Genomic DNA, 27,671 nt, shown 5'->3' with positions numbered 1-27,671 from the left:
GCAGCCCATTAGTTATCGTATGCAAGTATGATCATTCTTGGATGCCATAGGCCATTATTCTGTGCGGGGTGTCAGGGTTATTCATTTGTCAGATGTTACAAAGTACAGAGGTTGGCCTATGAGGTCAGGTAAGGAAGGGACATATAATCAGTTGAATTACTGGGGTGTAGGGGCGATAACGTTGTGACTTTGCTGCGGTATAATTTGTCACATGTTGATTGAAAAATCTCAGGACATGAGCAATTGTCATATCAACTTCCCCTAACTTTGCACATTTGGTGTGCTGCATTTTGCGTAAACATCGTCTTGTTTTTTGTGTTTTGATGAACTTCAGGTTCGCTTAAATATTATTTTGGAGTTCTTAAACTGCTCTTAATTCAAAATTAACCTGCCTTATGTCGTCTGACCATTGTATATTGACAGTCCCCAATGCTTGTAAAGCACATGCTGTTAGACAATGATGATGTTGCATAACCAGCACGTCGTCAATATAGGATAGCGATAATTGAACTGGTCGCGAGTCCTCTCCTTCCCCTGCACCTCTGATTTGCACGTTTGGCTATTTATGGTGTGAAAGATGTTCAACAAACATACATACATTCACCAACCTGGCCAGCTTGTGGGACAAACCATTATCGCTGTGTCCCTAGCTGCTGCTGCTACTGCTGGGTTTTGTTTGTACAAATATTACGTCACTTGAGACCGGTCAAAGCTATGTATGTTTGTTGAACTTCTTCCACACCGTACTTAGACAACAATGCTAATCGGAAGTGCAGGGGAAGGACAACAAACTAAACACAAAACGCAGTTTGAGCTAACACAGTGCGTGACTGTAACGCCACGTCTACACAAGTGAGCCCGGCAGCCTTGTGGAACATTACAGGGCGTCTCTCGAGATATTTATAACTTAACTGCAGGTGAAGTCAAATTCATTTCGTTGTTCGTCTCCGCGGGTTGAGCTGCTCACACGGCGTCTCCTGAACAGAACACACCTCGTCAATAGTCATCAACATCTCACGGTATTGTAAAGATAAATAGTTTTGTTGAAATATATTCTCTGAGCCACACGAAGAAACTACTTTGGATGCATCCTCGGGTAATGTCAAGTGCAGCTACCTCTGAGAACATGGACCGTGAGTTGATCTGCTCCATCTGCCTGGACACGTTTGACTGCCCCTCCACGCTGAGCTGCGGCCATTCGTTTTGCCTCCAGTGCCTGGAGGATGCCTGGAAGGAGACAGACTCCTACTGCTGCCCGCAGTGCCGCAAGACCTTCCCTCGACGACCCCAGCTGACCAGGAACGTGACAATCGCCAACCTCATAGAGCAGCTGCGAGTGACTGAGACCATGGCTGCTATTGCTGCTGCTGGTGTTGTTTTCTGTGACAACTGCCCAAAAGGCAAGACGCTTGCAGTGAAGACCTGCCTCAGGTGTGAGACGTCCTTTTGCAGGGAACACCTCGTGCCTCACCTGGAAAATACGAAGTTTAAAGATCAAGTCCTGGTTTCACCAGACGTGAACCCTGAAGAACGCAAGTGCAAGAGGCACAACGAGGAGCTCAAGTTATACTGCAAGCAAGATCTCAGCCTCGTTTGCAGGGATTGCACAATCGCACGAGACCACACGGGTCATAAGTTCATCACACTGGAGGATGAGCATCAGATACGGAAGGTGAGGCCCGCGTGGGTTGAGTTGGAGTCACTCAGGAGCGAACAATACCATGACCTGAGCCCATGAAGTGCTACGACATTTAATTAAATCAAAACCATAATGGTGGAATGATTCTCTCTCCACGCTCTTTTTTTCTTTCATGCTGACTTCCGTGGACTCTTTTCTGGTGGGCAGTTATAGAACGATCACTGTGGAGGGCTCCGTGTGGAGTGGGGCTGAGAGGGAGCCGCATAGGAAGTTGAGTCTCCTTTGGGGCCTCGTCTCTTACAGAATGGAGTCAGAGCGGAGACGCGAGCGGTGGAGGAGAAGATGAAGAAGGCAGAGACGTCCGTGGGACGGATGAAGGCCACTCGCAAGGCCGTGCAGGTACCCTGTTACCTCCACCCTGCGTGGAGTCTGTGACTCTCTCCTTGTGAGGACAACTCCGTAGATTCAAGTAAACTTTGATAGTCTTGAGTCAGTGTGTAATAACTGTGCAGGATATTGCATAATTATGGCTATGGGTGCTTGAAATATAAGTGAGAAAACACATTAAACGTGTATATATGTAAAAAAAAGTTCATATCTCGTGAGACTGCACAGCACTTCACAGGTTAACTCGAATGACTTGCAATGAGAGAGAAAATAACACAATATGGAGCAACGACTGCATTGAATTATAACTAGGAATTAAACGAGTTAAGATGCAATGAAAATGAATCAGCTGTTAAAGGCTAGAATAAACACGCAAAAACAATTTTGCTCTCATGAGACGCACCCAACTATCAAGCAGACATAACATAGAGTCTGACTTTCAAACATTTTAAATATATTTTTCACGAATAGTGATGTAAACGTGATTACATCTTAGTGACGTACATTTTATTGGAAAGTATAATTACGTAAATGTATCTACTTGTGATATGTCTTCAACGATATTGCTATGAGCCTGTTTGTGCATTCGCATACAGAAGTATCCATTGTAATGCAGGACATAATTTACACAAAAAACGTTGAGAATATTAGTTACAAAAACATATAAGCAGATAAAACGTCTCCATCATATTTCTGCCTCTATAAATATAATGAGAAAAAATGTACACATCCCATCGGTGAAGTCACATACATGACTTTGGTCTTCACAGCATGGTATATGAATTGATATAATCTATCGCATGCCCCCTTGCAGGATTTCATGGTGCAGACCAAGGCTCGCATCTCAGGCGAGTTCACCCGTATGAGGGCGACGCTGGATGAAGACGAGAAGGCAGCTCTGGATCGCGTGGACGTGAAGGGGCGTGAGCTGCTGTCCCAGATCAAGGAGAACATCGCTCATTACGAGCGTGAGATCAGCGACCTCCAGGCAGCAGCTACGCGCCTGCGCGCTCTGCAGGAGGAGAGGGACTCGCTCACATTCCTGCAGGTAGAGCGCTCACGGAGCCAGGGCAAGTGCCCCAGTTCGCGTATATTGGTTGCTTTTTTTAAACATGGCACATGCGATGTAACTCAACGCAAGGATAAAGCATCTTGCATTGCCAATACAATGTATAGCCCATGCATTCTGAAATTAAATGAGGAAACAAGTCCACTGACGTGGATTTGTATATTCTGATAAAAATATAAGTTACTGTTGAAATTCTAATTCATAAATAAACGATTAACACGCAAATCCCTCGAGTAAATCCGTTGGTAATGTCTGCAGATGTTGGCATTTAAAATTGTAACCGCATGGTCCTGTAATGTACAACAGATTGAGACTTCTTCACACCACATTTTAATTATTGATTTCACCAAATGTAGACCAACCATCTGTCATGCTGAAACTAGAAGTGCTTTTAACTTCAAGAAATACAGGGGGCTTTGTTTTTCAGCACTGACTGCTGATGAGACCAATGTGGAGATTGTCTGCTTCAAAAAATGTTCACCCTGTTAAACTATCGACTCTGTTAACGCGATTCTCTGGGTGTAATTCACCCTCACAGTGCGTACTTATTTTGAATGTTGGTTCACAATCACTGCAAATCGACATAAAGTGCTGCGGACGCCTCTTCATGTGACATTGGGTACCGAGTGGCAACGGTTTGAGAGGCCACACCTTGCTGATGAAAACCATCGAGTGTGAACGACTCCACGGCTTTTCTTGTTTACAACCAACAACACTGGAATATGCGAATGGCTGAGCGCAGCCCAGCTCATCGCGTCTACCAATCACCATGTGGTTAACGTGGCTGGAGGTGAACTGACTCACACCCCCTGTGTCTGACTCCTGCAGGTTCACCTAAAGGAGACAAACCGGTATGGACTCATGAAGTCACACAAATTAACACATGGGGTGACGCCGTGTGTGGGACATGGGCTGCGTGATGATGATGATGTGTGTAATGATGATGATGTGTGGTATGATCCTGTGAGTGATGGTATATGTTGATGCTGTGTGATGTTGTGCGTGATGATGATGTGTGGTATGATGCTGTGTGAGGTGATACTGTATTATGGAACCTTTTTGCCTGTATCATAGTGTAGTGACCGACTCAGAGAAACTAAGAGTAGGATGCACTCTATTTATTAAACGGTCTTAACAGTTCACACATGGTAACTATGATTCCCAGTCAGGACAGCTAGTAGACTGCCTGACTGGCGACACCGAGATGGTGAAGACAGAGACGAAGATGAAGACTCCAGCAGCAGCACGACTGTATTACACTCCAAACAACAGCCCCTAGGTCCCCTCCCGGGGCCCCTCTCATACTGTCAGCGTGGCCTGGCTCCGCCCCGGCCACGCCCCTCTTCTGGAACCTACTAGCAGGTTCTCGATGTGTCCCTTTCGTGACCCTTCCCCTACATCCTGCTCTGGTCAATGACGTGACCTGCTGTCAGTCAGGGCTGCTTTAAGCTGCAGATCCCCTTCCCTGCCAGCAGCCAGCGCTATGCTATGTGAACAATTCTATGTCACTACAATAGTATGAAAAATAAGAATAGTCTTCTTAGGTTTTTTCGGTAAAGTCACGTAGAAAGTAAAATAAAATAAAAACAAAAATCACGACGTTTCGGAGGCAACACAAGTCTCCGTCATCAGGTGGGACCGTCACAGCAAGATTAGCTGTATCAAGTGAGGCAATGATTCAAGATGTAATCCCTTAAAAGCGAGTTGAGGGGGGAGGGAGAGGGAGGGGGGAGCTCATCAGACTATGGTAGCCAATGAAAGGAACGTATCGGGAGGGAGGGGGGGCGAGGCCAAAAGGGGTGGGCGATGGACGTGGAAGCGCTAAGTTTGTACCCATCATCACGGTTGAAATTATGTCTGTGTTTGTATATTTCAACCGTGATGATGGGTACAAACTTAATAATCATTGGAAAGATGTTATCAACCACGCAAAAAAGACTTAATCACAATTTTTTGGACCATCTTATCTGACAGGCACTATTTTACTGTACTTTACCGAGTGTTAACATCCCCAGTTATTTTTAACAGTACTCTCTTCATTGTTCAGCCAGCATTGGTATAAACATGGGCATTTTCGTTCTTTTGTCTAGCATGTGTATCAGACCCCCCTCCCCCTCTCTGTCCATTGTGTTGGCGTGTGCAGTAATTGGCCGCTTGCGCACAAGCGCTTCCACGTCCGTCGCTCACCCTTTTGGCCTCGCCCCCCCCGCCCCCCCTCCCTCCCGATACGTTCCATTCATTGGCTACCATAGTCTGATGAGCTCCCCCTAAGTTTGTACCCATCATCATTTTCGTGCTTTTGTCTATCATGTGTATTAGACCTCCCCTCCTCCTCTCTGCCCATTGTGTTGGCGGTTGCAGTGGCTGGCCGCTTGCGCACAATCGCTCCATTGTGTTGGCGTGTGCAGTAATTGGCCGCTTGCGCACAAGCGCTTCCACGTACATCGCCCACCCCTTTTGGCCTCGCCCCCCCTCCCTCCCGATACGTTCCTTTCATTGGCTACCATAGTCTGATGAGCTCCCCCTCCCTCTCCCTCCCCCCTCAACTCGCTTTTAAGGGATTACATCTTGAATCATTGCCTCACTTGATACAGCTAATCTTGCTGTGACGGTCCCACCTGATGACGGAGACTTGTGTTGCCTCCGAAACGTCGTGATTTTTGTTTTTATTTTACTTTCTACGTGACTTTATCGAAAAAACCTAAGAAGATGATTCCTTGCAGTCACGAAAGCTTCAAATCCAGAAATAAGAATAGGTTTTACCCTTTCTGGCAATAAAACAGATGTTAAGATGTTCAAACAGCAATAGATACCTTTGGCAAGGACTCAAGCCTGCATTAAACCACACTTTATTGTGATGAACCTGCAAACAAACATGTTCACTGTTCGCCTTTTGGCGTTCTCTGGTCTGACACTGGTGAGACTAGGCCATAAAGAAGGCTGTCTCTGTTCTAGCCAATCATTTTCAAAGGAATTGCATCAAATATAATTATCAGACAATGTTTGCTTGCATGTTCACCACAATTACGTGTGGTTAATGAAGATGTGATTCCTTACAAAAGGTATCCATTTGGTGTTTGAACATCAGAGCACCTAGTTTTTTGGAAGAAAAGGCAAAACCTATTCTTATTTTTCATAAGATGATGCTGGGTAAGACACGGGCTGTGTGATACTGCTGTGAGTGATGATGATGTGTAATGATGCTGTGTGTGTTGGTGCTGTGTAAGACACGGGCTGTGGGAGTCACTTTTGGTTCTGGTCTCACAGGAGAGACGCTCAGAAGGGATCTCCACCCTCATCTCCCAGGAAAAAAGACATCGCCTCGATCAGCACCCTGCAGGGAGCTGTGGTCAACCTGCTGGCATTCATGTGTGAGTTCCACGGACTCTTGCCATGTGTGCATCTGTTATTGTGCATGCAATTGTGCTTGTAAATGTACGTTGCAAAGCGGTAGTATAGTGGTTAGTGCGCTGCACTACGAAACTGGCGTCCTGAGTGTGATTCCCGCTCAAGGCCAACACCAGTGATGGGTTATCTGAACCGGTCCTGGACCTCCCGTAGGTCCACTCGGCCTCAAATGAGTACCTGGTGCAGTGTGTAAACATCACCACTAGGGAGACAAAGGCCACTCATTGTACCGTGTGGGCCGTCATAGGTGCTTACTAACAGCACTTTCCCCAAAAGTCTGTTGAGGATATACGGGGGTATCGTGTCTTTGTAATAGTATATATTGAACTTCTTTCACACCAACTGTGCTAATCGGAGGTGTATACGTGTATGGATGAGCGAGAGTAAGTACGGATGTCCAGTGAAAATGGGATGGTTTGTGCACTGAGATACAAACATAGCCACCAACAGGCTATTCACGGTCATGGCTAACATCAGTGGTGAGTGGATTAAGAACCAATTTTGGAGCTCTCTTAGGTCCACTCAGCCTTAATAAGTACCTAGGACGTCTTGTAAACAATCACCACTGCAGACACAAAGGCTGCCTGTAGGATTTTTACGGTTCAATGATAAAGACTATGGCTTTTAGAACGAGATCAAGGTACGTTTAGGAATCGTATGGTTGATTGTTAATACCGAAGGAGCATACGTCCAGTTTGATGCACATAGTCAAACTAAAGCACTTTTAGAATTCTTAGGTTCCCCAGTTAATGGCTAATGCTCACAGAGCCAGACTAAGGCATAACCATGGTCAACCTTGTCTATCAATCACTGTACGTGCAAACATAAACATTACGACTATAATGTATTCATTAGACGATAATATATAGCACACACACTAGGGTATTTCACTATTACATGAGCTCCAGTGATATTACACGCGAGTATTATCCAGTGAGGATGATGTTGGCCAAAGTAACCATTGTAGCAGATGAATCAATGACTATAAGTCTTCTCTGTGATGGATGTCATCATCAGACTCGAGCCATACTGCATCACCGTTGTGATGCATATGGTTCATTGTTAATGTTGTAGGCTCATAACCAGAATAAGACAGCCTAATGATTCTCATTCATTCATAATGCTTGAAGCTGCTATATCCCTGCTAAGGCACAGTAAGGATTATTGGGGTTCAATGTTAATACTCGAGGCTCACAGAGCTAGACTGGGCTATCACTGTGGCTGACCATGTGTATCACTGTACAAACATACAGATACATTACTATAGCCCTTGTATTGCAATACCTCTACGCTAACATACAGCACACACACACGAGTGTAAATGATTATTACATGAGGTCTATTCACCCTACACGTGTGTATTACTGAATGAGGATGCTGTTGCTATTCTGCATGTGAGTGTTTTACACAGACACTATGGCTGATATGTTTAGGATTCATTTATTGGTACTTGAGGCAGCATGATACACACTCAGACACAGTTAGGATTCTTAGGGTTCTGTGTTAAACTCTGAAGCTCTCAGCATCAAAGGCACCCTTAGGATTCTGCATTAACATTCAGATGTTTGTTAGACAGCAAGACCAAGGTTTAACCTTGGTTGACAATGTAAATCACTACAACGGCAGAAAGGTAAATTACTATTGAACATGTATCAATACACCTACACATGAATATGTAATGCAAGCGTAAGCGAAGTTTCGCCGCTCAGCTCTGGGCCAATCAGACGGTCCGGAGTATTGGGGGCGGGTCCCAGTAATGTGGGCATATGGGAAGGTCCGCCGCCCACCTTCGGTCCAATCGGATGCCCGGAAGATCAGGGGCGGAGCCTAAGGGCGGAGCCGGGGGGCGCTAAGTGAAGGGCGTAATTTGGAAAGTTCGGAAAGGGCGTGGTGGAAGGTGGAGACAGGATGACGTGGGGAAGGGAATATAAGGGAGATCCGGAAGAGGCTCGGGGTCAGTTGGCGTAGTCACGGAGTGGGACCACGTTGGGTCATGGGAGGTCTCCTGCGCCATCAGCCACGTGGCTGGAGACGACTCCAAGCACACCCTCAGCCAACGATGTGCGGGAGCAGGGAGGAGTGCGACTGACGGGAAGGGTGCGCGGGGCGTGCAAGAGGAACAGCCGGTCCACTGTCGGGACCAGCGGAGTGTGAGCGGCATAACAAAGAATCAAAGAGAGATGGAGACCATGCTGTGTGTCGTCAACATCATTTATTACATTGGAGTCAATGCGGTTTGTGATGTCTAAGCATCTCAAAAAAAAAAATCAACCCGCACCTTCTTCTGATGACAATGACGATCTTACTCAAGAAGTGGCGGCCCCGCGCATGGAAGGCACGGAAAGGACGGCAATGGGCGACTTTGCTGGGGTGCAAGACGTCATCGCTGCAGCCGGGCCACCTTCGTCTTCGGGAGCCGAGGAAGGCTGGCGGCGTGTGGCAGAGCAAATTGGTTAACTGCGGGCTGTTTTGCTGAATTTGGTGACCCTGGTCCCACCGGCAATGGCCCCTGGACTAGCACGCGGCGGGCCGCTAGATGGGGAGACTTCGGGAGGGCCCGAGCCTTCCACCATTGTGGCCTCTGCAAGGCTTCCCGCCATCGCCGAAACGTGGCAGGGCGCCGCCATCTTTGGCGTGGCCGCGAATGAACAGCGGGAGGCCGCCATTTTGTCTATGCAGCGTGGTGCAGCTACGTCTGGTGGAAGCGGCGGTGGGGGTCGCAGCCATCGCTTACCGTCTATAAAAGAATTCTGCGCTGGCGGGGACTGGAGCGCGTTTGCTTGGCGCTTTGATTCGGCCGTCCGCTCCTTCAGGTGGACGGAGGAGGAGGCGTTGGAGGCCCTGCCGTCGCTCCTTGATGATGCATCCTTAAAATTCTTCCGCTCCATTCTGGCTGAGAAGAAGGCGACACTGCGGGGGGCTTTCGAGGAGATGGTGGAGGCATACGAGCTTCCATCCGACGCTCACCGTAGATTCGTCCAACGCCAACGTGCGCCGGAGGAATCGCCCGTTGCCTACCGTGGCGCTCTGATTGCGCTGGCCATGGCCGCGTACCCTGACACTAAGCCCGATTTGCTGGAGCCATTGATACTCGGGAAAATATTGGAGCTGTCCAAAGACCTTGCCATCCCGATGCCCGTGCGTGGCCATGAGCCGCTATCCTCCCGATTGGCGGCCAAGTGCCTCGATGCACAGTTTAACTTGCGCCGCTGGGCGCAGATGGCCGCCTGTACGGGCGATCCTGCCGTTGATGGGAAACCCATAGGATGGGCACCGTCGCGGGTCGTCCTCACTCCGGATGATGCGGGGCCTGGCGACCTCACTGCTGCGGTGGGCCAGTGGGTTCCACGGAAGGGAACGATGGCACGCTCAGTGCCCTCGTCGGCACCTTGCCGGGACGTCGTGGGGGCCAGCCAGCGGGCCGACATGGCGTGCTATCGATGCGGCCAACTCGGCCACTTCGCGCGCCACTGTCGGGGTCGACCTTGTCCACCTTCTCGTCCGGAGTCCCCGCGGAGGACACGCCGTCGACGTCAGGCGGTGACCCTTGTCAGGCAAGTCGGTATGCATCGGACACCCGGCAAGGCCTGTCACTTCATTCATCATTGCATGCGTGTGATTCGGAGGCCTGTACTACTGGGGGGTCCGTCGTCGAGTCGCCTCATACGGTAACACAATGGCGGAAATTAGCTCGTCGAGTGGTTGCGGTCGCGACGGGGTCCTCTACCGTGCCGGGCTCTATTCAAGGGGTGGACGTGCGGATTTTGGTAGATTCGCGCGCGTCGGCCACTATCATCTCGGATGTAATTTTTCATCTTCTGTCCATTCCTGCGTTGCGGGTACGTCCGGCGTTCGATGCATGTATTGCTGCTAACGGGGGTAGTATGGGCATTGTGGGCAGGTAAAACGCACATTTCCATTGGGGACATATCAACTTCGGGGACGGTGTTGATTTCCAGGTCCCTCGCTGTGCCTTGCCTACTGGGTACCGATTTCCTTGCTAAGATGCCAATACAAATTCTGGTGGATCAGGGTTGCATTGAGTTGCCAGCAGGATGTAAGGTTTTCTTTTTGCCGTCACCATGGGCCCGTTCCGCCCCGGACCTTCCGGTGCAGATGTTGGCCGACGTCTCTGTTGATATTCCTCCGGGATCGCAAATGCTCGTTCCCCTGCGCTATCGTAAGCCCGTGCCTGGTGTTGACGGGACGGCGGGCGTGCTGCTGTCGCCGTCCAACACTGCTACCGGCGGCCTAGCGCTGGTTGCACCTCAGACAGTTGTTCGGCCGGGTCAACCTCCATTTTTACAAGTTCTGAACGGGGGTGCAGAAAATGTCTTGGTGGCGGCCGGCACGGTTTTAGCCCATGCTACTACCGCGCTCACGGCCCATGCTGAGGCTGATCGGCAAGGTCTTGCAGCGGGGGTTACAGCTTCAGGATCGTCGGACGATTGATGGATCGCCGAGTTGTGTCAGAAGAACACATCCCTGACTACACACCAGAAGTCCGCGCTCCGCGCGCTGTTGTCCAAATATTCTGATGTGTATAGCAAAAATTATTTCGACCTGGGGCGCACCTCACTGCTTTCCCATCACATTGATACCAGGGAAGCTAACCCCATACATATTAATCTGCACCGGTTAAGCCCTTCGGAGAGGGATCATGTTTCCGTTGCTGTGGACTGTTGTATATGTCGGATTATGAAATTTTGATAAAAATAATAAAAATTAATGAAATGTTGAAAAATGCGTAAATCGCATAAATTATGTTAATGTATGTTATCCAGAGTTGTATCATCCAGAGTTGTATCAATCAGGATAAAACGATTATCTTTGATTAAACATTTACTGAATATCGTAGTGTGTTTATGTTAAGTTAGGTCTCCAAATTCTTATCTCAACGCAGGTTACAGTTCTTATGAATAAGACAGTTTTGCATGGACTTGGAAAGAAACAGTCGTCATACTTCTGTTTTAAGCAAATTTTTATTCTAAACAAACCTATGACACTCTAACATGCAAAGGCAAAAGTATACGTTAATAGATTCATCGGCAAGATTATATTTGTTAACGAAATGTTTGACAATAGTGGGTGGGTGCGTGTGTTCGTGGGAGAGCGTATCTGGCTCTGCTTTAATTCATTCTTCGGCGAGACTCTATGACAACGAAACAGGTTTGACATGATATTCTCTCTCTGTAAACGTGTCGATTCGCAATGAGGATTTCGAGAGTTTTAGTTTGCATCGACGAATTTATTGGTCGTTTATGCGATAAGAGAAACGAAAATGAAAAGGCAAGAAAAACTTCACACTTTTATTACCGACGGATTCTTAATTACTCAGAGGGCCATGATTCCTCATGGCCAGCTGGTGTTCAAACTTTATAATTAGTCTTCTGATGATTGTCTAGGGTTGGTCCCATTGTGAGAGAGGTGGATTGTCTCTTGGATAAATTCTTGCATGCCCCGGGGAACGTAGATGTGTGTGTGTGTGTGTATGTGCTTCCTTGAGTTTGTGAGTGGGAGAGGTGATACGACCGACTCGGAGATTTCCTCTCCCCGTGCGGGTTGCAGCTGCGACTTTCTCCGCTGGGAGATGAGCGGCGTCGGCCCGCTGCGGTTCGCGGAGAGGCTTGGTCGCGGGGTGGTGCCTGGCGGCAATTGGCGGCGCTTGGCGGCCCTCGGCGCAGGCACCCGTACTCTGTGACTCTGATGGCGCGGTGCCGTTCTCTGTAGCTCTGACGGCGCGGCAACGTTCTCTGTAGCTCTGACGGCACGGCGGCTCGTTCGGCAGGCTCTGACACTCTCTCTCTCCACGGCTGGATGACGAGTCGGTTCTCGTTGGTGCTGGCCGATCTGTGTGTGCGTATTAAACACACGGCGCCTTCGATGGCACTGTCCTCTTCCTCACGGCCGTTCGATCAGGCTTGGTCGACGCTTGGCGATTTCCGCCTTTTCTCCAGGTTGCTTGCTGGTTGTCGCTCTGGCGATGAACGATGCTTTCGTTCGTTGCTGGGTGGACGTTGGATGTCTTCGTTGGCTCCAGAATGATAACTGGAATCTCCGTCAGCTCGGCGGCTCAGTATAGCAATTCTTCTTAGGTGGTGCAGACCTCAGCTTGTCAATGCATGTCGCTACTCCGCGAACATCGCCATTCTGGATGACGAGAGAGCTCCTTCATTGCTGGGTGGCGAGACGAGGTGCGACGCTGACCCCCGGTGGTATACCCCCGGTGGTATATCGTTTACGGGATTTGCCTAGGCTTATAATCGGGAAAATCCACTCTGTTTTTTTTTTAGTTGTTCAAAAGGCCGGAACCATATAATTATTTTTTGTTTGTGTGCGCGGACACATCTGCGTCCGTGTGTGTGTCCGTGTGTGCAATTTATTGGAGGAATAAAGTTTTTCAAAGAAGCAGCTGTCCGTAATAATTCTGGAAAGAGGGTGGGGGGGGGGTTTCCTCGCGAAACGGCGTTACATATGAGTCATCAAACTAAACCAGACTGACGATTCGCATTCGCACCGAGATTGCAAAATCATAATCAACGTTTTGGGTTTGGATTATGAATAATACTGGTCGTGAAAGCCTACGCGTTAAACGAGTTATATAATCCCTTACCTTGCTCTGGCATTGTTCGTTTTTGGTTTGGAAGTTAATGAGACTCACTTTACTATTATAGTATTATTGTAATTTGATTGTAAGTGATTCAAGGTATGTGGTAGCCGTGTTCACGGTATTTCTATCGTGGTTTGATTTCTTTACGGGGAGATGATATTTGCTCGTGTGCGCAAATCTTGCTGTCCGTGCTGCGGGAAGACAAAGACGGTCGGGCTCCTTCGTTGGAGCACACTGCAGTCCTGCAGCCGTACTTGCGCGTGTGTTTTTTTTTTATAGAGGCATCTGTTGAATTCCTTTCTCGAGCCGTTGCCCGTGGGCCTTTACCCGCTCGCCATGAAACTTTTATGAGGGCCATTTCCATGCTTTGTTAGTGCCTGCTTTGTGGCCGTTCCTCTCGGGAAGACAAAGACGGCTGTGAGCCCCCTTTCCCTGGAGTGTTGCATGTTGGTTAATTATGATAGACTTCTCCGCCCTTAACTCTCCTAGGAGATCCTCTCTAATTTCATACTTATTTGCTTTGTGTTTATTCACGATTTGTGACTTAGCCTGTTATTATTTTATCTGATATCCCGGGGCTAGGGAATTTGTTTTTGGCTTAGGAGCAACCCTGACTGCCATAATTATTCTTTGATGCTTTGGTCAGGCCGCGTAGAAAATTATTAAAGGTAAATAATATCAGTATTGAATTCACAAATGAGGACTCACGACCCCCTGGTGCAGACTGTCGTCTGGTTTTCCATTGGAGTGAGGATTGATAATGTTTGCCTTATCTTTGTAATGTAGTAACTCCACGGGAGACGACTTCACGGGTAACACACTCTTTATTTTATCAAACTTGGTTACAGGTGACTAACACCTACTTTGCATCTCGGGTGACAAACACCCACTGAGCTACTTGGCGACTAACGCCCACTGAGCTACTCGGATGACCCACATCCACTTAGTACTCGGGTGACAAACACCCACTTAGCTACTTGGCGACTAACGCCCACTGGGTTACTCGGATGACCAACATCCACTTAGTACTCGGGTGACAAACACCCTCTTAGCTACTTGGCGACTAACGCCCACTGAGCTACTCGGATGACCAACATCCTCTTAGCTACTTGGCGACTAACGCCACTGAGCTACTCGGATGACCAACATCCACTTAGTACTCGGGTGACAAACACCCACTTAGCTACTTGGCGACTAACGCCCACTGAGCTACTCGGATGACCAACATCCACTTAGCTACTCGGCGACTAACGCCACTGAGCTACTCGGATGACCAACATCCACTTAGCTACTCGGCGACTAACGCCACTGAGCTACTCGGCTTCACTAGGTCTTCAGCTCCGTCTTCGGGTCTTCAACTGGGTAACTCTCCCCGAGTGCTCTCGCGCGTCCCCCTTTATACCCCACCTGCGGACGTCGCTGTGAGCACCCACTTATTCGACCAATCGCCGGGTGCTGGCTACGATCCTCTTTTCCCACATCTCATCGTGCCTCACCACTCACTCCGCGCCGCCTCGTCATCTGTCACTCCCGGCGCGCGCGTCCACACCACGCCCACAACGCGTGCCCAACCCCGCACCCCGCGCCGCCCCGTGATCCATCACTGTCACAGTCGGCGCACGTCAATACCACCACTACATCACCCCCTACCACATAGCTCGCAGCCGCCCCGGCTGCTACAAAAATTACAAACCCTCCCTGTGTGCCCCGTAACACAACACAACAACAAGAACAACAACTAAGCTAACAACACAACACGACGCGAACACCACCATCCGCAACCCTCAACCAATGCCACCGCGACAACAGAACAATATATACAAACCGGCGAGTGACAATAGCAATGTGTATACAAAAAAATAAATGGAAATTTTTTTTTTTTTCTTTCGACTCGTGCAGTGTCCCCTTTTCTTCCGAGCGTCCCTACAACGGGACATTACCCCGGCAGAGGGGAACACCGGGCGAGCTCGGTGTAGAGCACAAAAAAACCGTCCTCATGAAAATTGTTGAGACCTAGCCCGAGTCCGCCTTGCCGGTCCGTCGTACGGCACCAGACGCGGTTGAACGTCCGGTGGTGCCGGCGGTTCAGGAAGACATCGGCCAGGCATCGAGGACTCGTGCGTGCCCCGGGGTTCAGGCTCTCGACGGTCAGCAGCCGTCAAGCCCGAGGCACCTGGGGGTGGGTCAGGTGGAGACACGTGAGGAGCAGCCTGCGACACCTCCCTCCCCGAGTCGACGGTCACATCACACGCCCGGTCATCACGGCACAGAACGGGGTCACACGGTGCCGCATAGGGCTTCAGTCGGGAGGGGTGCACATACCAACGGCGTTTCCCCCATTTAATCTGTATACTCTGGGGTCGTGCAACCCGCACAATTTCCACCGGTCCCCTCCAAGGTCTCAACAACTTGGGGGACGTAGCCAACGGTGCATGTGGACAATGCAGCCAGGCCTTATCGCCTGGTTTCCAATCATGCGTATGCACCCTCCGCTCATGCAATTTCTCGTTTGCAATTTGCCGCGACCGCGAATTCAACCTTGCCGCCTCGCGCGCTTCAGTCAATTTGGCGATATTAAATTTGATGTGGTCTGCCAATTTAGATTTTGCACGTGGCTGGGAAATCCCCAGTTGGACGTCCATGGCCGGATCGGCCTCCCGCCCATACATAAGAAAAAATGGGGAAAACCCCGTCGCCGCATGAGGGGCCATTCGATAGGCCGCGAGTACCCCCGGCACCTGTAAGTCCCAATCAACCTGATCGTCGCAGACCTGCTGGCACAACATAGACGTAATCGTCCTGTTCAGACGCTCAACCATCCCGTCAGTCTGCGGGTGGTAGGGGGAAGTACGCACTTTCTTTGTACCCAACAGGTCACACACCTCGCGCAACAAAACGCTCGAAAAATTCTTCCCTTGATCCGTCAGCAAGCGTTCGGGGGCGCCCTTGTCCAACACATAACCCTGGACAAAGGCGTCCACCACCGCCGCAGCCGACTGGTTGGCAAGCGGCCATGCCATAGGCCATCGGGTGAAGTATTCCACGCCAACCAGCAGGAACCTATTTCCCCTTGGTGTAACCGGAAAGGGCCCCAAGATGTCCAACGCTACCAATTCGTTTATACGCGAAACCTGAATGGATTTCAGCGGTGGATTAGCTGCAAATGGTGGCGGTTTCCTCTTGGCGCACCCTACGCATCCCTTAAGAATATTCGCCACGTCGTTACCCATCCCCGGCCAATAATAGTCTCGCTGGATTAGGGCGAGCGTTTTGTGAAAACCCAGATGCATGAGCCGTTCATGAGCTGCCAGAACAACCCTACCCCGCATAGCAACAGGCACAACGAGCACGTGACGCCGGGACATGTTGTCCCACCTCATCAAAAGGCCCTGTCTGCACACCCAGGAACCGACCCGCGCCTCCCCTTCTTCGGGAGCGCCAACTTTCCGACGCAGCGTAAGTAGGGAGCTGTCGGACATCTGGAGGCGGCCCCACTCAATGAGGGGCAACGACAACAGCGAATCCCTCCCCGTGGGGGCGTCCTCTCCCGGGGTGCCAGTGGCGGCGAGCGCAACTCCCGGGGTGCCGGCGACCGGGGGTTTGCACCGCGCTGATCCCAACAAACATGTGCAGTCCGTGCACGGCGGCAACCGCGACAAGGCGTCCGCGTTTGAGTGCCGCAGCCCCTTGCGGTAAATCGTCGTGAATTGGTAGTCTTGAAGGACCTCCAACCATCGGGACAATTGGCCCGATGGCTGTGCCACGCGCATAGCGTATTGTAGAGCCGCATGGTCCGTCCGGACCGTAAAATGACGGCCGTAAAGATACGGCCTGAATTGCTGTGTAAAAACCACAATGGCTAACAATTCACGACGAGTTACGCAATAGCGTTGTTCTGCGGGGGAAAGAACCCTACTACCGTAGGCGACCACCCGTTCAACCCCCCCGACCAACTGTGAGAGCACCCCCCCGATACCCGTATTGCTGGCGTCCGTGTCAAGCAAAAACGGTTGTGTGAAATCGGGGTAACACAAGGGGGGAGCCTGCACCAAAGCGTCACGGAGGGAGCAGAACGCATCCTCCTCCTCTGCCCCCCAGTGAAACCTCACACCCTTAGCCGTCAAAGCGTGCAGGGGCTTGGCTATGGTGGCAAATTGCTTGACAAAACGACGGTAATAGGAGGCAAAACCAATGAAACTACGAACCTCCGTGACCGAGGTTGGCGTTGGCCATGAGCTGACGCAATGCGTCTTAGCAGGGTCCGTCGAGATCCCTGAACGACTCACAATATGGCCCAAATACCTGACCGATTCCCGAAGCAGAAAACATTTAGCCGGTTTAAATTTAAGCTTAGCGGAACGCATCCTGAGGAACACCGCTCTCAGTCGCTGGAGGTGCTCCTCGAAAGTCCGACTAAAGACGATAATATCGTCAAGATAAATCAAACAGGTATCCCATTGGAGGCCCGACAAAACCAATTCCATGAGTCTCTGGAACGTGGCGGGAGCGGAATGTAAGCCCATGGGCAAACGGTTGAATTCAAATAGGCCCCCAGGTGTCCGGAAAGCAGTTTTAGGTTTTGACTCGTTATCGAGTGGCAATTGCCAAAATCCAGAAAGCAGATCGAGTGTGGAAAAAAACTGCGCTCCCGCCAAGGCATCCAGCGACTCATCCATCCTGGGGAGCGGATACGCATCCGCCATCGAGATTTTGTTTAAGCGGCGGAAATCGACACATAACCGCAAGGACCCGTCCTGTTTCTTTACTAGGACAATAGGAGCACCCCACGGACTAGAAGAGGGCGAAATGATATCGGCCGCCAACATATCATTAACCGCCGATTGCACATGTTCCTTCTCGGCCGGGCTGAGCCGGAAGGGATTCTGACGAATAGGGGCCGCGTCCCCTGTAGCTATGTGGTGGCGCAACAGGTCAGTGCAGCCGATATCGTACTTATGTTTGCTGAACACGTCAGCAAACTCGATGAGCAAACCCCTCAATGCTCCCAATTGCACCCCGGACAAGTTAGCAGAACCCGCACACAGCGAGTCCAACCACTCAGTCCCCTCATCACTTTGAGGATGCGACTCGACAGTAAAATCTGCTTGAGCCACGAGCCGTTCCTCAACGGGCAGCGGCGCGGCGTGAGCCAGCACCGTTCCCTGCGCAATTACGGCCGGCCGCGACCCCGTATTCAGGACCATTACGAACGGCTCACTGTCCCCTCTCACCACGGTTTGAGCAACCGCTAAGTCGAGGCCCTTACTGGCTCTGTTTGACGGCCCCAACAGCACCCCCTGTGCCTCCGCACCCACCTCGAGTGGCTTCCTGAACCGAAGGGGTACTAACATTTGCGATCCCGGGGGTACCCGTACAGTGTGAGTCGCCAGCGCCTGCACCGTCGCACAAACCGTGCGCACTTTGATAGGGCTCGACAAGAAGGCAACCCGCCGACCTGACGGAAGCTCTATGCAGGCCTGATCAATAAGAATTTTGATGGGCATTTTTGACAAAAAGTCCGTACCTAGCAAACAGGGAACGGCCAGCGATGATGATACAAAAATAGGGCCCGCTAATTTAATGTCCCCAATGCAAATAGTCGCCCGAATCTGGCCGATGATCCCCAGGGATCCCCCATTCGCCGCATAAAATGGCACGTCTACTGGCAGAAGGGGTCTACTTTGGACGGGAAGAATGTTATAAATAAGGTCCGAGATGATGGTGGCCGACGCACCCGTGTCAACAAGCACCCGGACCTCAACCCCGTCAATGAACCCCGTTACCACGGACGACCCGGCTGACGCAGCCACGATCCTGTGGGCCAATTCGGACCACTCGACTGCTTGCGGGCCGCGTACGGACCCCCCTCGCCGAATTGAACCCCCGGCACCCAGCCGCGAACCCCCCACCGCGAAGCGGCGACCCGAATGTGCCGTGTTTGTGGACCGAACGTGTGAGGTGCCGCGACTTGCCGGGTTTTGTTGGGATGACTTGTGGCCCTGGTCGTCGTCCCGACGTGGTCCTGCGGCGCGCGGACGCGGGGCCCGGCACCCGCTGCGACGTGACCCCGAAGGCCGCAGTTGTAGCAGACGACGGACGTCGTAGGTTTCGGTTGCTCCAGCTTGCGGGGCGAACGTGTGGGCGAACGACCTCCCATTCTCCACTCCCCCGGACGCGATGCAGCGAAGGCCTGCTCCTGCACCGCAGCTGGCTGAGGCTCGGCGATCGTGGCTGCCAGTACCGCGTTCCCCGCCGAATTGCAGACGACCCCCGGCCTGCGTTTGAGGACCTCGTACGTGTGAATGCTCGTGGCGATCGCCAGGGAGCAGATCTCCATCTCGTCTGCCACGTTGATGGGGACCCCCAACTCGTGGGCCAACACCAGCAGCTGCTCCGTCACCATGGCGTCCTTCCCCTCCTTATCCATGCGGGGAAAAGCCGCGTCCGCCAAGGCGAGCAGTGCCGTGCGGTAGGCTAGCGTCGTTTCCCCAGCCACCTTCCGCCGATCGTAGAACTGGTGGCGACACGTGGAGGGCGGCCCGAACACCTTCGCCATCAGGTGTAGTGCGGCCTGGAGCGTAGAGCGGGACGACCTTGCAGCAGATGTGAAGGCTGCAAGCGCGTCGTCGTCAAGCATCGCTGGCAACGCACGCAGGGCAGTGGTGTCGGACCACCCCGACATCTCCTGATGAGCGAGGAACCTTCGTTGGAAGGCTCCCCAGTCGCCCCCATCCGCCTTGAACGCCGACAGCGCGGGCAATCTTTGCTGGAGGACCCGATCGTCGTCGACGTCGGAGAGATTTTCCCGCGCTCCGCTGGAGTTGTGTAAAATGTCGGCTCGGTTGTCAGGCGCAAAATGGAGGGCTCCGGCGCGCGCTGATGACGTGGGCTGCGCTGCGCGGAGGTGTCCGGCCACGTGGCGTCCGTCTTTCCCGCCAATCAATGGCGGCCCCTCAAAAACGGCGGGAACTTCCAGACTTTCGGCGCGAAGCGCCTTTTGGCGGGATCCCGCCAGCCTCGCTCCTTCCTCCAACCCCGCAGCCGTTTTCTCGGCCGCTGGAACGGAGATCTCGGCCAAGATTGCAGCAGCGGCGAGCAGCAACTCCGCCAACCGGGAGTGTGCGTCTTGGAGGCTGGTGTCGGAGGCAAGCGGAGCGTCGGCCATCACCGCGAAGTGCTGCATCGGCGGCAACTGCTCGTCCTCTACTCCCGAGGTCGGTGTCCCCGGTACGCCGTCGTCATCCCGACCTCGCTCGTGGGTACGGGTAGTCTTCCTTGTGTCCATACTTCTTGAAGACAGGTTTACTTCTGACGCCAGTTGTAATGTAGTAACTCCACGGGAGACGACTTCACGGGTAACACACTCTTTATTTTATCAAACTTGGTTACAGGTGACTAACACCTACTTTGCATCTCGGGTGACAAACACCCACTGAGCTACTTGGCGACTAACGCCCACTGAGCTACTCGGATGACCCACATCCACTTAGTACTCGGGTGACAAACACCCACTTAGCTACTTGGCGACTAACGCCCACTGGGTTACTCGGATGACCAACATCCACTTAGTACTCGGGTGACAAACACCCTCTTAGCTACTTGGCGACTAACGCCCACTGAGCTACTCGGATGACCAACATCCTCTTAGCTACTTGGCGACTAACGCCACTGAGCTACTCGGATGACCAACATCCACTTAGTACTCGGGTGACAAACACCCACTTAGCTACTTGGCGACTAACGCCCACTGAGCTACTCGGATGACCAACATCCACTTAGCTACTCGGCGACTAACGCCACTGAGCTACTCGGATGACCAACATCCACTTAGCTACTCGGCGACTAACGCCACTGAGCTACTCGGCTTCACTAGGTCTTCAGCTCCGTCTTCGGGTCTTCAACTGGGTAACTCTCCCCGAGTGCTCTCGCGCGTCCCCCTTTATACCCCACCTGCGGACGTCGCTGCGAGCACCCACTTATTCGACCAATCGCCGGGTGCTGGCTACGATCCTCTTTTCCCACATCTCATCGTGCCTCACCACTCACTCCGCGCCGCCTCGTCATCTGTCACTCCCGGCGCGCGCGTCCACACCACGCCCACAACGCGTGCCCAACCCCGCACCCCGCGCCGCCCCGTGATCCATCACTGTCACAGTCGGCGCACGTCAATACCACCACTACATCTTCATGGCTAAGTTGGTAACTTTGTTTAACTAATATAGCTCAAAACCCGTCTGTTTGCTTCCCGGTTGCCAATTTGAACTTTTTTGCCGTTATAAAAAAATAATTATATATGTCTCGTGGCGCCTATTGCTTGTATTGTGAGGGGGAGCTTTTGAAGTGTGGTTATTGTCTTAACACCCTCTTGAAATTACCCCCCCCCCCCTTTTCCTCTGGTGTGCAATTCGGGGAGGTATTGTGACATTTTATGTCTGTCTCTTTCATGCTTTATGGCATTTTGAAGCGAGGTGCGCGTGCATCTGCCCGTGGAAGCGTGGAAACAGGTTTTTTTTTCTTTTCCTATGTTTGCTACCAAGTTTCCCCCGTGTCTATTAAAAAAAAGTATTATTGGCAGAATTATTCTTAATATAAATTTTTGATGAAGGGGCATAGATACAACAGGACGACATGCTGGCCGCTGACATCATCTCTCCATCCAATAGTCCATGGGGTGCTCCGGTTGTTCTTGTGAAAAAAAAGGATGGTAGCCTTCGCTTTTGCGTTGATTTCCGGAGGCTGAATAAGGTATCTGTAGCGGACGCGTACCTCCTGCCGCGTATGGATGATTCCCTCGATGCCTTGTCTGGGGCGAGATTTTTTTCGACCCTCGATCTTTCCTCTGGGTTCTGGCAGCTCCCCCTTGACGAGTCGTCGAGGGAAAAAACGGCTTTCCGTCCGCCTCAGGGGCTCTTTCAGTTTAATGGTCTCCCAATAGGATTGAATGCCACTCCCGCTACATTCCAACGGTTGATGGAACTGGTGTTGACCGGGCTCCAATGGGACACGTGCCTGATATATTTGGACGACGTCATTGTGTTTAGCCGCACGTTCGAGGAACACCTTCAGTGATTGGAGGCCGTTTTTGCTAGGATGCGTTCCGCAAATTTGAAATTTAAGCCCAAAAAGTGCCACCTCTTGCAACATTACGTGCGCTATTTGGGTCACATTGTCAGCTCGGATGGAGTGGCCACGGACCTGGACAAAACGGTGTGCGTTCGGGATTGGCTGACTCCTACCTCAGTGGGGAACGTACGTCGATTTGTTGGGTTTGCATCCTATTACCGCCGATTTGTGATAAATTTTGCTTCGATCGCTAGGCCGCTCCACCTCCTAACGACGAAAAATCAGAGGTTAAAATGGGGCCCGGAGGAGGAAAAGGCGTTTCGCGGCCTACGTGATCGATTGGCGTCAGCACCGACGCTGGATTACCCTGATTTTTCTTTGCCTTTTATTTTGGATACAGACGCCAGTGATACGGGTATTGGTGCTGTCCTATGTCAGTGTAAGGGCGGCGTCGAACGCGTTGTAGCATACGGGAGCCACGTTCTCTCTTCGACAGAGACCCGCTATTGCATCACCCATCGAGAATTATTGGTTATTGTTCATTTTGTTCGCCAATATTGGCCTTACCTATACGGCAGGAAGTTCATTGTGCACACGGACCATGCGGCATTGCAATACTCTTTGAAAGTCGACCAGCCCTCGGGCCAGCTGTCGCGATGGTTGGAAACTTTACAGGAGTTCTCATTTGACATTCAGTACCATAAGGGTTCTCATCAAGGTAACGCGGACGCGCTCTCTCGACTGCCGCATGATTCCGCCTGCGCGTGTGCCTCGGGCACAAATCGGTGCACGCGGCCCCCTCAGCCACTTCGGCCTGTCATGTCCGCAGTGGATAAGTCCGCGGACTCGACCTGTCCTGAGCCGGCTGATTGGGTTTTAAACTTGCTGCTTTCCATTTGGGTCCGCGAACAATTGTTGGATGATTCGCTTGCAGCTTTTCAGGGTCAGGCAAGCAAGTCTAAGGGGTGCCCGTCGTCGGATGGGGTGCCTGGGGCGGCTCTCCGGGACGGATTGCTTGTGTGGAGGGATGATTTGCGGGGCCGTTGGCGCCTGGTCGTTCCATTGTTGTTGCGGTATGAATTGGTTTAGGTCCTGCACGCTGAAAAGTTGTTGCATCTCGGTGTGCAAAAGACCTTGTTGATGTTGCAATGTGATTATTTTTGGAACGGAATGATGACTGACGTCGTCGGACACAATCGAACATGCTCCGAATGTGCTCGTCGGAAACCACTTAAAACAGCCTTATGTTCCTCCATTGCAATCGATTAAAGTGATGTGGGTTAATGAGTTGGTGGCATTGGATATTCTTTCCTTCGTCCGCTCGGGGGAACAAGTTCTTGTTGGTCGGGGTGGCTTGGCCCTTGCCCGACCAGTCGGCGTCGTCCATCACGGATGCATTTTTATACGGATACGTGATGGACAAGGGGGCGCCAGAACGATTGCTCACGGACCAGGGGCACAACTTTTCATCCAAACTGTTGCGGGGCGTGTGCGACGCTTTGGGCACTAAGAAGGTCCGGACTTCGCCGTACCATCCACAAACGGATGGGATGGTTGAGCGGTTGAACCGGACCCTGTCGGCCATGCTCTGCCATACGGTTAGCGAGAAGCAGGCCGATTGAGATTTGCATATTCCTGGAGTACTCTCTGCTTACCGGATGGCACCGCATGCGTCCACGGGGTATTCGCCCTTCTTTTTAATGTACGGCTGCGAGAATGTGCCGCCTGTTGATGTACAGTTCGACATGCCTGCGAAAGGTCCTGAGAAAACCCTTCCCGAGTATATTCGCGACTCCGTTCGTCGCGTTACGGAAGCGCGGGATGCAGCCCGATTGGCTACAGCCAAGACCCAGGCCCGGAACGAACGGTGTGCCCGGCGCTCCCATCGTGCATCGCCTTGGCGTGTGGGGGACCTGGCCTGGCTCCACTGCCCACAGGTGCCGGTAGGGACCTCCCCTCAATTATACAAGCCCTGGCAAGGTCCGGTGGTATTGATTGATGTTCCTAGTCCCCAGTCCGCACACGTCCGGGTGGGGTCGCGCCGTTGGTATGTCCACACGCCCCAATTGAAGCCCTACGTAGCCCCTCGTGTCGATGCGTCATCTCCTAAAGTTGCCTTGCCAGTGTCTGATGCGTCCGACGCACCACCACCCTTGCTTGTTCAACCTTCAAGCGCGCCTGTCGTGCCTCCTGTAGGCGTGCCGCCAGTGATCTTATCAGAGACGAGGGATTCTGCACCGGACGGGCCTCCACCAGCGATGGAAGATCTTGATTCCGTCGCTTTTCAACTCCCGCCGAGGTTGCAGTCGGAAGGAGCTCTGGTTCCCACCCTCTCTGATGCACGGGATCCTGTGGTGGACGAGCCTCCGCCTGCGGCGAAGTGTGATGATCCCGCCGCTCTTATGATCCCTGATGCACATGTTTCTGTGACGAACGGGCCTCCACCATCGGCGGAAGATTCTGGTTCCGCCGCTCTTCCAACCACGTCCAGATTGCAGTCTGCGAGGGCACCGGCTCTTGTGAGGGATGGGCCGACGTTCCATACTAGATCCAAATCCCTTCCCTTAGGTTGATCGTTGTTGTTATTATTGTATTGTTCTGTTCCGTCTGTTCGTGTTCGTTGCAGTAACTCTGTCGCTCGCATTATGTCTGGTCCTGATTCAGCCGGGACGGCTGGTCTTTTACACCGGGGGGGGGGGGGGGGGGGTGATGTAATGCATAAGCGAGGTTTCGCCGCTCAGCTCTGGGCCAATCAGACGGCCCGGAGTATTGGGGGCAGGGCCCAGTAATGTGGGCGTATGGGAAGGTCCGCCGCCCACTTCCGGTCCAATCGGAGGCCCGGAAGATCAGGGGCGGAGCCTAAGGGCGGAGCTGGGGGGGGGCGCTAAGTGAAGGGCATAATCTGGAAGGTTCGGAAAGGGCGTGGTGGAAGGTGGAGACAGGATGACGTGGGGAGGGGAATATAAGGGAGATCCGAAAGAGGCTCGGGGTCAGTTGGCGTAGTCACGGAGTGGGACCACGTTGGATCATGGGAGGTCTCCTGCGCCATCAGCCACGTGGCTGGAGACGACTCCAAGCACACTCTCAGCCAACGGTGTGCGGGAGCAGGGAGGAGTGCGACTGACGGGAAGGGCGCGCGGGGTGCGCAAGAGGAACAGCCGGTCCACTGTTGGGACCAGCGGAGTGTGAGCGGCATAACAAAGAATAAAAGAGAGATGGAGACTAAGCTGTGTGTCGTCAACATCTTTTATTACACGTGCTTTGTGGCGGTCTTTGAAGCCATGTAGCGATTTCCACAGAATCTCATTCGCAATCTTCCCCCTTTTCTCTTTTGTTTTTGGGTTTTTTATTACCTTTTATGGCTTATCTCCGGCTGCCTGGTCCCGAGTGTGAAGGGTAGGCTGCTGTGTGAGGGTGGGTTGTGCCTCACCCTTTTTTACTTAAAAATAAATATTCGGCAGAATTATTCTCAATATAATTTTTTGAAAAAAGGCCTATATATACAAAAGTGTACATCAATACACTATCACACACATACACGAGTGTACATCACTACACTATCACACACACACGAGTGTACATCACTACACTATCACACACACACAGTGTACATCAATACACTATCACACACACAGTGTACATCACTACACTATCACACACACACACACACGAGTGTACATCACTACACTATCTCACACACACACGAGTATAGATAACTACACCATCAAACACGAGTGTACATCACCACAGTAGTGGAGCATCTGAAACGGTCATTAGCCTCCCCTGGGTCGACTCAGCCTCGAGTGAGCAGCTGGTGTGGTGTGTAAACGTCACCACAGGGGAGACAAAGGCGGCCGGGCGTGGTGTTGGTCAACCCCACCCACCTCGTGTGCCTTGCCAGCCTTCACAGGTGCTCACCAACACCACTTGCCCCTACAGCCTGTGAAAAGTGACACACGGGAGATGTTTGTGTTTGTTGTACACACACAGCGACGCTCCGGCGGTGTTGATATCCACTCTGCTGCTGCGATCCACTGCCTCCCACGGGCACTACCACACAGTAGGGCTGAACGATTAATAGATTTCAAATCGAAATTTGAAACAATGCGATTATCAAATCGCAAAGGCTGCGATTTTTAACGATTTGAAAAGTCCTATTATTTTCTTATTGGAATTGTTTCAATTTGTCTTATCATCACTTTATTTAATTTAACAATTGCTCTATGTTTGATCGTTCTATTTCAATTTAAACATATTAATAAATACATTTTGGAAGCAATTCAAATATCTTAAGTTCTCATCCTTGCATTAGCGTATATAGAGCAGTTCATATTTTGATGGTTTAATGTGGTAATGCTCCATCACGTGGTTTAAATCTATTACACAGTAAATATTGAACTGAAGCTTGACTTAAAAAATATAATAGCAAATCAAAGAGCAATCGCAATATCTGTCAGAAAAATCGCAATTAGAGATTCTCCCCAAATCGCCCGCAGTGCACCCCACCTCCTCGTACCTCGGAAAGCCCCGCATGGGTTGGGCCTGGGGAGAGCTCGCACGGGCGGCCACCACCCTGCGTAGAAGGTGCTATAGGCTGCGGGGCTACGTGGCGGGGCAGCAAATGGCGGGGCAGACAAACGAACTGCTGTACTGTACTTCTGTGCTCTCGCCAGCCGCGCCGCCTGCCTTCACCAACGTGCGGTGACCGCGTGGTGAAGTATGGTCAAATATCCCCCGCAACCCGCACGGTATAGGGAAGCCCTCGTCCAGCAGTGGATTGACAAAGTGCCCGTTACATGTCATTACACCGATAGCTACGCATTACATTGTATAAAATGCTCATTATGAATTGAGCTATTGTACTGTACGTACGTGTTAGTGCACGAGTGCTTTTGTTATATTTGTGCTGTTGTTACACGGCTACTGTTATTATCATTACTGCAGACGGACGCTCACCGACTCTGAACCCAAACTCGGCCTACAACAACCTCCAGATTTCCTCGGATCTCAGGACGATGACGCGGACCGCTGTCTCCCAGGGTCGACCCGATCACCCACACCGCTTTGATGTCTTCTACCAAGCCCTGTGCTCGGAGAGCTTCGCGTCGGGTCAGCACTACTGGGAGGTGGACGTGGGGGGTGTGGCGGGGATCTGTGAGGTTGGAGTTGCATATGGGACGATCGCACGGAAAGGAGGTGGTAAAGAGTGTGAGCTGGGAAGGAACGACTCATCCTGGGTTTTATGTAAAAATAACAACAGCTGCTCAGTGTGTCATGGTGATGTAGCGACCTCAGTGACAGTGAGGGATCCTCCCCGGAGAGTCGGATGTCATCTGCACTGGGAGGCGGGGCTGCTGTCGTTTTACCGCCCGGACTCCATGGAGCTGTTGCACTCCATTCACCACTCGTTTAGTCAACCGCTCTACCCCGCACTGTGGGTGGGTGGTGTTGGTAACTCAGTGACGATTCTGGATCTGAGTCGTCCGTCCCGATAG

At 51.6% G+C, this 27,671-nt stretch overlaps 1 protein-coding gene across 1 annotated transcript; it reads left to right on the top strand.

Annotated features, from left to right (window-relative positions):
• The first annotated feature begins 1,099 nt into the window (after positions 1-1,099).
• LOC144947435 (E3 ubiquitin/ISG15 ligase TRIM25-like) lies at positions 1,100-27,671 on the top strand. Its single transcript, XM_078876681.1, has 6 exons — positions 1,100-1,672; positions 1,943-2,038; positions 2,841-3,074; positions 3,924-3,946; positions 6,363-6,466; positions 27,121-27,671. The coding sequence occupies exons 1-6, from the start codon at positions 1,100-1,102 to the stop codon at positions 27,669-27,671; spliced, it is 1,581 nt and encodes a 526-aa protein (XP_078732807.1).

The sequence above is a fragment of the Lampetra fluviatilis genome, chromosome 45 (assembly GCF_964198595.1).
Source record: "Lampetra fluviatilis chromosome 45, kcLamFluv1.1, whole genome shotgun sequence".
NCBI classification, from domain to species: Eukaryota; Metazoa; Chordata; class Hyperoartia; order Petromyzontiformes; family Petromyzontidae; genus Lampetra; species Lampetra fluviatilis.
Note: the sequence above shows the minus strand (reverse complement) of the source record. Positions and strands in the feature narration are given on the sequence as shown.

Coding starts and splice junctions, on each gene's coding strand:
- LOC144947435 (XM_078876681.1), top strand. CDS start 1,100: ATGTCAAGTGCAGCTACCTCTGAGAACATGGACCGTGAGTTGATCTGC. Junction 3,075..3,923: donor ACTCGCTCACATTCCTGCAG/GTAGAGCGCTCA, acceptor TGACTCCTGCAG/GTTCACCTAAAGGAGACAAA. Junction 3,947..6,362: donor CACCTAAAGGAGACAAACCG/GTATGGACTCAT, acceptor CTGGTCTCACAG/GAGAGACGCTCAGAAGGGAT.